The 9,986-nt window shown below is 26.6% G+C and overlaps 1 protein-coding gene across 2 annotated transcripts; it reads right to left on the bottom strand.

The window, feature by feature from the left end:
• Positions 1 to 3,739: 3,739 nt before the first annotated feature.
• On the bottom strand, positions 3,740 to 6,759 carry LOC101509646 (cysteine-rich receptor-like protein kinase 8). Of its 2 annotated transcripts, XM_027335653.2 has the most exons (7): positions 6,016 to 6,759; positions 5,372 to 5,500; positions 5,154 to 5,275; positions 4,870 to 5,080; positions 4,524 to 4,761; positions 4,282 to 4,432; positions 3,740 to 4,068 (listed from the first exon to the last, which is right to left on the bottom strand). In XM_027335653.2, exons 1-7 carry the CDS (start codon positions 6,734 to 6,736, stop codon positions 3,904 to 3,906), a joined length of 1,737 nt encoding a protein of 578 aa, XP_027191454.2. In that variant the 5' UTR covers positions 6,737 to 6,759; the 3' UTR covers positions 3,740 to 3,903. The 2 variants fall into 2 exon arrangements, with proteins under 2 accessions (XP_027191454.2, XP_012572836.3); XM_012717382.3 differs by lacking the exon at positions 4,282 to 4,432.
• Between the last annotated feature and the right edge of the window lie 3,227 nt (positions 6,760 to 9,986).

Below are 9,986 nucleotides of genomic sequence, written 5' to 3' on the forward strand. Positions count from 1 at the left end.
ACTGCAATGATATATATATTGGTATCAGACTTGGGGGGAAATAGGTTATAAAAAATTGTTTATAAATATTTAAAATCTTGAAAGTTTATTTTGAAGAATAATAGTTTCTGGGTTGTAAGTCCCGTGTCTAAGCCGACGTACAAGCGTTTAAGGGCAGTGAATCGTTAAAAGTTTCTTCAAAAATAAAAAGGCAAAATTTTAAATATGGATAATCTATTTTGTAGAACTTCTTCTTTCTCCACTCCTTCTACCAAAAACTTCCCAGAAAAAGGGAACCTATCAATAGTGAAGAAATCACTATTGAAGACTTCCAAAAATCTATAAACAATTGGCAAATCCCAAAAATCAAAAAAGATGAGGTCTATGTATCTAGTCTTTTCAAAAATCTATTAAAAACCGATTATGTTATCAAAACGGAGGAACGTAATGTTACTCTTTCTAACCCCTTTGAAACAATAAATCTTCTTTCTTCAAAAACGCTCAAAAAACACGTTGACAGGAACTATAATTTCATACATATAGGTCTTGTTCAAGTTGGTATAAAACCTCTAACAAGGGAAGAATTAAACACTTCAATCCTATGTGTCCTACGGGATGCAAGGTTTTTGAACTTTCAAGATTCAATTATAAGTACAGTTGAATCTAGTCTATGTCAAAGACCAATTTGGTTTGGATGTTATCCAAATTTTTCTTTGTCTTTAAAAGACCCAACGTCGCAAATTCTCTCATGTTGCAAATCAAAACTCATAATTACAAAATGATAGAAGGATCTATCCCTGTAGTTATTATTTACAGAGTTCATTACAAAACAATGTTTTCAGCCTTTACGACAACAAAAAATATTGAAAACAAAAAATGCGAAACTCTATTTTTACAAACTGATTTAACAAAGGTAAACACTGTCATTCCAAAAACCATCATTTGAAAAGATATTGATCTTCCTAAAGAATGGATTCTGGAAGGAGCTGTTAGACCACAGTCTCTTGAACAGTCAAAACCAAACAACAATCTAAAAGAAGTCATACAATACAATGACGGTAGAGTAAAACTAAGTTTTTTAATAACTTCCAGTGCCAGATATTCTGATGCGGTTCATCCAGACCTTCTTCAGTCATACAGTTACCTCAAAAAATTGAAAACCATATAAAGCCACATTTTTCATGTTAACTTGTCTTTGGATTCATCACTATCAATTTTTTAACATTCTATTATGATTATCTAACCATGATTTGCCACAGTTTCTTTGGTTCATTTTGAATTGCACCTTAACTTGGAGCACCGACTTAAAATATTGTGTTGCATGCTTGTTTGGATTGATTTATTTGAGCTTATCTACTGACATAAATACTTATGTTATTGTTTCAGATAACTTATGAAAACAGTTTTGTGACATAGTCATTAGTTGTTTTCAGCTCATTTTCATAAATTCTTCTAGATAGGTTATGAAAACAACTTACGTCTTATATGAAAATAATTTGATTTGATTTTATCTTTTATTATAGAAATAGTTTATAGTTAAGTACTTTTATGATAAACACTTATACTACTTAATTAAGATGTTTATCCAACTGAATGTATTCACAATTTGCAGGCTTGAAATGGAAGCTGATTACATTGGGCTTCTACTAATGGCATCAGCTGGCTATGATCCCCGAATGGTCCCTAAAGTCTACGAAAAGATAGGAAAATTTGACGAGTCTGAAAGTGTGCCCACAAGTGCTACTCATCCATCAGGAACAAAAAGAGCCAAAGCATTGGCTCAACCTAAGATAATGGAAGAAGCTCTTATTATATATAAGAATGTAAAAGCAGGAATTGGGGGGTTGAATGATTTCATTCTTTAGAACTACATATTCGGCATCCCATAAACTACAAACTGTGTAGTTGAAACCTGGGAAGAAGGTTATTTTACCAAATTTCGTTTAATTTCATCTATATAAACTGCAATTAATTTCTATTCTTCTATTGGTATGTTCTGCGATTTGGCCGTTCAAAAAATTGGTGTTTAAAAACTGAAGCGCACCTATTAGAAAAGCTTAAACTGGTATGAATATGAATTGATGAAGATTTGTCATCTCTTTGATTATATATACGTATATATCATTAATAAAAGAATTTTAACAAAACCCACATCAATCAATTGATACATTAATGACTTCCATTAAACTAACTATTATTAACAAAGGCCCCACAAAAATGCATATTTAGCTATCCTGCAAAAAACATAGGTTGCTGCATAATCTAAATATTAAGTTTGCTTCAATCATCAGTTTAATGTTATTTAGACAATATTGGCGTTGGCAGCCATAGACCATCAAAATGAAGATTGAAAATACGATATTTTTTGTCTCTTTCTCAGATTTTTTGAATTAAAAAATAACGATTTAATATATTTTAAATAATGTGACATATAATTCAATGATATAAACCATCTAGATGTATTAATTATTCATATATCATTGATTAAATTAAAAATATAAAAAAAGTTCGAAAGTTGAAATTTATGTTTTTATAGCGTTTTATTTCAATTTCATGAACGTTAATCACTCTACATTATCGTATCATATGTCACATTATTTAAAACATCTCATATCATAATTTTTCGTAAATCAGTATAAATAAAGAGACTAAAACTGCAATTAAACTAAATAAAAAAAGTAAAATTTTGATTTGAGGAAGTTAGAATTTGACGCTTAAAAAAAATACATTGTGTCTTGTTGGATTGTATAATATGAGTATATATAGATGGAAACAAATTAATGTTATTTTCTGCAATCAATCTCTCTATATCGAAATGTTTGATGAGATAGTAAATCAAAATTGTGAATCCATTTATCATAGGAAATAGTTATTATTAGTGCTAATCAATTTCCAACGAATTATATATATATATATACACACACACACTAAACATAAAGTTTTTAATTTGTGGCCTACATAAGGCCTCTTTATTTTATGAAAATATTTGTATTTTTAGTTTTTTAAATGTATATTTATTTTATCTTGATGAGAGATTCCTTAATTGTGAGGGGAGTTTTTAAAATATATTTAAAATTCTCTAATAGTTATATTAATGTAGTAAAATTGAATAATTTAATGTACCACTTAATCAAGTGACTGCAATGATTGAGTTTAATTCAATCTAATGCATCTTTTAGGTTACAAAGGTAACAATCTTTTTCAAGAGTTGTTTTCTTTTATCAATTGGTATAAGTTTCTCTCACTTTAGAGACAGAAAAATAAAAGAACATGAATTTTCATGTTACATGAATAAAATAAAAATTTTGTCAAAAATATTTTTGAATCATTTCTTCATTTCTTTAGTGGACGCGAGTAAATAAAAGAACTTTATTCTGATGCGAATGTGCAATTCACTTCAATGATTCCAAAGTATTCTGGAGGAGATAGCCAGTTAACCAGTTTGCATCCAATATATATATATAGATTGGTGGGACAAATCGAAACTAAAACTTAGTGTGATACACACGCTTTTAATTAATGAAGATACACTTTTAAAAATAATAAAAACACTTTTTTAATATTTTCATTGTTTTTAGAAAATGTAGATAATTGTTTATTTTATAAAATATTTTCCGTTCTTATCAATAGGTAAAGTTAACATAAGATTTAGGAAATGAAAACAAGAAATAAAATATTTTCTTAAAATAATCAAACCCAAAAGTTTTCGAATAACACTTTATTATATATACAATTAAAAAGTTCATGAACAACAACAAAAGGAAAATTAAAACACTATCGAGGAAGAAATTCAGTATTGATAAGTCATTGAACGAACAAGTTGTAGAATTATTGATAGAATGACTAGAACTTGAATCTTGTGGAATCCCTTTTGCATCAATTTTACTATGGAAGAAAAATACAGGTTCTTAGGGAATTGGCAATTCAATGAAGTGATTGTTGAGATATGAAACAATTTTTAGCATTGTTGGTCTGAACACACAATAAACCAATTTGAATGCATTTAATGACTTCAATTTCACAATAACTTCCTTTAATATTTGGGTCTAATATGCTCAAAGGTATTTGATTTCTCCATTGTCTCCAAACCTGTAACAATTGGGTTATTTTGTCTATCATTAGTTACGACATGACATTTGAATCATTTTATGGTCTTAAAATAAGCAAAAATATAGTAAAAGAAAATTGATATATCTCGTTCAAAATTTAGATTATACACATTAATTTTCTTTGACCAACTTTCTTTTATAATTAAAATTAAAATTGAGAGAGAGAATCATCAATAGAAAGATATATACTCACATAATTCAAGAGGCTATGACCAACACATGATTCATAAGAAGTTACATTCTTATTTCCAGTAATAATTTCTAAAACCATGACTCCAAAACTATAAACATCAGATTTTTCAGAAAATTGCCCGAGCATTGCATATTCTGGACACATATAGCCTCTATAAAATAAAAATTGAGAAAAAAAGAATCAACATGAATATAACTATGAAGAAAGGAAAAGAATATATAAGGTGAAAATTTAAAACTTACAATGTTCCGACGATTCTATTTGTATTTTCTTTGTCTTGGTTTAATTCAACAATTCTAGCAAGACCAAAGTCTGGTATTCTTGGATTCATATTTTCATCTAATAAAATATTATTCGGTTTGAGGTCACGATGAATAACTTTGAGTCGAGAATATTCATGTAAATAAAGTATTCCTTGAGCAATTCCTCTTATAATATTGGAACGTTCGAACCAACTTAAGAACTTCGGTCTTCGAAAGTCTGAAAAGTTATTCAAGTGAGAATATTAATCAATTGAAATATACCATGTTAAATAAAACCTAAACACATGTATCAAATTATAATAAATACAATTTAATGTTTTCCAACCAAATAAAAAGTGATCAAGACTATTGTTTGTCACATATTCATAAATAAGTATTTTCTCTTGTTCTTCAAGGCAGAAACCGATGAACGCCACTAGATTTCTATGTTGAAGCTTGGCTATTAGCAAAACTTCATTCTTGAACTCAGTCCCCCCTTGGCTAGAGCTTATTGAGAGTCTTTTTACAGCTATTTGTCGTCCATCTAAAAGTATGCCCTAAAAATATAGTTCATTATTTATGGAAAAATTGAGAACTGAAAAATGAATTAATTTTATCATATTTACCCACCTTGTAAACATTTCCAAATCCACCTTTGCCAATATAATTTTCATTTGAAAAGTTGTTAGTTGCTTCTTCAATTACAACTAAATCAAATTGTAAAGGCTCTAAAGTTGCACCTTCATCACCAACTAGATCAAAATGATTAAATTGTTAAACCAAGTTTTCAAACCCTTTATTGAAAGTACAAGTTTGATATTTTTTTTCTTTCTATTTACATCACATACAATTTTCTTTGAGGATAGCCTTAAATTTCTTTCTTGCTTTTCTCTTTAGCAAATAGCAGCCAACAAAGAAGAAGATCATAATTGATACCACAATCAAGCTAATTGTTTGCCACCAATTTCTTATTTTCTCTGCACAAAACAATCAACATGCTTTATTTAAATAGAGTAGTAATAGTTCATATGTTACAAAATGTTTCAATAGTTTGTTAACATATGTATATATATATATATATTTTTTTTTTCTTTCTATTCCTTTCTTTCACTTTTCTTTTCTTATATTAGAATAATTTTTCCACAAGAAATTTTTTCTAATAATTTCAAATAATCATTAAATAGGTAAAAATTTTGTTTTCAACTAACCTACACTAAATATGTCCAAAAAAAAAAAACTAAACTACATAAAGAAATAAAAATAACTAAAAATAAACTCAACATAAAATTTTAAGTTAATAGTAGTAAGGGTAGATTTAGCAATAACTTAAAAATTAAAACAAAAATCAAAATAATATCTTCAGAGTTCAATCATTGGGACCAAACCTATAAACAAACTGAACAATTTTCAATTTAACCAAATGAACTTATTAGTTGAATTTGATTTATAAAAGATTGGTATTTAATAAATAACAAGAATTTGAGAATATCACCTGATGGAGAATATTTAATTATTGGTAAAGTAGCTTTATCACCCTCCTTGTAAAATTGGAACAACTCAAACCTCAAATTGCAACTAGGATATAAAACACTTCCACCTACACTTCCCAATGAAGGCCAAGGAATTGCATTTCCAATAACATCTCCCAAACAACCCTTGCAATCATCACTTGACAAATCTTGTGTACATTGACCAAGTGTATAAAATATTTGTAAATCATTTAATTTCAATGATTTTGTTCCATATCTCTCATCACTATCCCCTGCCACAATTGCCACTTTTGATAGTGCATTTGATACTACAAAGTTGAACAAGTTTCTCTTTTTATTTGGACTAGAGTCACTAGTCACATTCATCTCATAAAACACATGATTTTTGTCCACTATGGAAAAGAAATTCCAATATGAATATCTAATCATACAATGACTATACCAAATTATAGCCTCTTGAAATGAGTGACACTTTGATGTTATTTGATATGTTGCATTTTGCACACATTGTTCACATAAAGGAAAAGAAACATCACCACGACACATGAAGAGACCAAAAACTTTATTAGCCACATCAACTTTATAAAATAAGCTTTTAGTGGCATTAGAAGACAAGTAAGATAAAAGGGTAGTGAGGTGAACTTTGAAAGTGTTGTTAAAAGTGATGGTTTTGTTACTAAAAGAACAATTGTGTGAAAGGTAAAAAGGGTGCTCTAAAAACATTGAATCATCACTTGAATTTTTTGTTTGAGGAAATAGAATTTTTGATATAAAATCAATATAATCTATAACTTTAACTTTTTTGAGGTAAAAATATAAACAAAAATCAATAACTTTTTTTCTTATTTAATAATAATAATCTAAAATACTTTTTATTAATTTAACTTTTTTATTTTTAATGACTTAAATATTACTTCATATAGCATAGATTGATGTTTTGATCAGTAAAATTTACCTAATAACCGATAGAACAAGTTAATTGAAGTGTTTGATAAAGTTGATAGAACAAGTTAATTGAAGTGTTGATAAAGTTAATAATTCAGTTATTTTCAAAATATAAAATGACATTCTTAATTAATAAAAAAATTATATTAATTAATATTTAAAATATTATTAAATTAATTGAAATTTTGAATTATGGTTTATCTATTTTAAATAATATACTAATACAACTAGTTTATTTATTTTAAACTATAATAAACAAATTATAAAATATAAAATATAAAATATAAAAAAAAAATTAGTTACAATAATAATAATGTTCATGCCTTAAACAAGGACATCTACATATCTCTTATGCTCTTTGCAATGAATTTCACATCCCCTAATTTTGCATTAACTTGATAATAATGAGTTAATTTGGTTTTGGTTTGAGTAAAAAAAACCTAAAACTAAAACCATTTAATGTATGAGTTTTCAATGAAAGTTCAATAGAGAAGAATCACGAGGACCATAACATGATGCTCCTCTAGATTACACTACCAAGTTCGAGATTGATGAATCGGTTGAATATATGAAACTTGTCAACTCCATACTAGCTAGTATACATGTGTATGATCAATTGCTCTATTTTAGTGAAATTGAGAGGATCCAAATGTCTATATGGATGTGAAAGCAATAAATTTATGGATCCCAAACATAGGTACTTTGTTTCAAGATATTTCTTTTACAGTAACTTTGCTTCTATTGTTTTTTATTTTATTTTATTTTTTATTTTTTAATAATTATTACTCCTCCAATCTTGATTCTAATTAAGTAAAAGAACTTATATTTATTGAATTTGATTAATTTTCTTAATCTCATAAAAATTAAATATTGATGACTATTCAAATTGATGATTTTATCATTCTATGCATATCATTAGCAATTCACCATAAATATAATTCAAACATTATAACAAGAGAACAAAATTTTAAATTGCTAGAATTGTAATGACAAAGAAATATAAACATGTAGAATTGTAAGAACAAGAAAGAAATAAAAAAATATATGGAGAAGACAAAATGGGAGGTGCCACACTCATGTTTTTATAGATAATATAAATAATAAGTCTTAGGAAAATATTCGTCATAATTCTTTTTGATATAATTAAAAGGGATGGTTCAATCCATTAAAAAAAAAAAGACATAATCACAAATACATCAAGTGTGTTTTTTTCAACAAAACTCTTCTCCTTTATTCATAAACTTCGTGCTACATATAGGAAAGAAGGAAATAATTGCTAATTGTAAAAGGTAAAGGAAAGAGAAAAGCTACGATATAAACTAAATTGATTGCAATTGTAACTCTCTCTCTTAATAGTCTTGTCTCTTTTAATGTCTTGTTTTCTCTTATCTTAGTCTTGGTTAAAATATGTAATTTAGTTCCAACAAAATGTAGGAAGTTTAATTTTAGCCTATGTAAAATAAAAATTTTAGTTTAAGTCTTTGTAAAATACAAACATTTTTATTTTAGTTTCTAATGTTTAATACTATTAGTTTTTTAACGGAATAGTAAAAACAACTTTAAATTTATACAATTAGTAATTTAAAAAATACAAGAAATTTAGATTTAATTCCTACAAAATAATTTTTTGTTTGTTTTATTTTTGGTAAATGCAAGAAATTTGATTTTAGCCCATGTTTAATAAGAAATTTCGTTTTAATCCTTGCAAAATGCAAGAAATATGGTTTAAACCCTTACAAAAAGTTCATGTTGTATCTTATTTCTTCTTCAATTAAATCAACTAATAATGGGACCAAACTAATTACCTTACACCATACATTAAGAGAAAATGCACCATATATTTATTAATTGAAGTAAATTTCATTACAAACCAAATGCGATATGAAAATTGGTTTGTAATGGTTCACAATTTTGGTGAAATTTATGTTTTGTAATGGTGCAACAGTTGGTTTGTTTTGGTCCAAGGATATTACCCTATTTATATTATGTAATGTTACAGATGATTTGTTTGGTATGATGATCCTACAACAGCGTTTTTTTCATAGAGTTTGTCAAAAAAATATTGTTATATCTTTCGTTATTTTTAAAATATATTTACAACAACGCTTGTATTTAATAAGCGCTATAAAATATCATTTTTGGCGTAGTGTTTCGACTAGTTAATGTATAGTGCTCTTTCGCTTAATGTACAATGCAAAACATAATTTTTCATTGTTTGATTTAGTTCTACTATTAGTTGATTTAATTAAAGAAGAAAAGATGGTACACCATGAACTTTTCACAAGAAAAACCAATTTTTTGACATTTTCAAGGAATTAAAATGAACTTTTTTTCAGCGATTAAACCCAAATTTTTTGCATTTTGCAAGGACAAAAATAATTATTTTTTTATTTTATAGGAACTAAAATAAAATTTCTTCCATTTTGTAGGGACTAATTATATATAAGGTTAAAATCATTTTTACAATTCCGTTAAATAAATAACAAAATTAGGCATTAAGGATAAAAACGAAAATGTTTGCATTTTATAGGGATTTCAACTAAAAAATTTATTTTACAATAACTAAAATCAAATTACTTGGATTTTGTAAGGGCTAATTGCATATTTAATCTTTTTTAAATTACTTATATTTTTACCCGTTGTTTGTGTGTTGGTTGCTTTTAAAGAAATGTGTTTTGTTGCAAAAATTTGAAGTGGTAAAAAAAATTGTTGATTTGATGAAGAAAAAAGATTTCGAGTTTGAGAAATTGATTTTGATAGTGTGTTTACTTATTTGTTTAGATTTAGTTGAGGAAGTTTAAGTTTGCAAAGTTGTCAAAACTCATACGTCTTAAACTAAAACTAATAAGATGTCGCATCTCAATTAATTCTATTTTATTTGTAAAAAAAAATATTTTAGCATTGAAATCACCAAATTGTCACAACTTAGAAGTTTAAATAGCCAACTCAAATGTCACATCTCAATCAATCTCATATAAATATTTTTGTTTTATTTTTTATAGAAATTAACTGTTTTATATATTTTCTA

The sequence above is a fragment of the Cicer arietinum genome, chromosome 8, assembly GCF_000331145.2.
Source record: "Cicer arietinum cultivar CDC Frontier isolate Library 1 chromosome 8, Cicar.CDCFrontier_v2.0, whole genome shotgun sequence".
Taxonomy (NCBI): Eukaryota; Viridiplantae; Streptophyta; class Magnoliopsida; order Fabales; family Fabaceae; genus Cicer; species Cicer arietinum.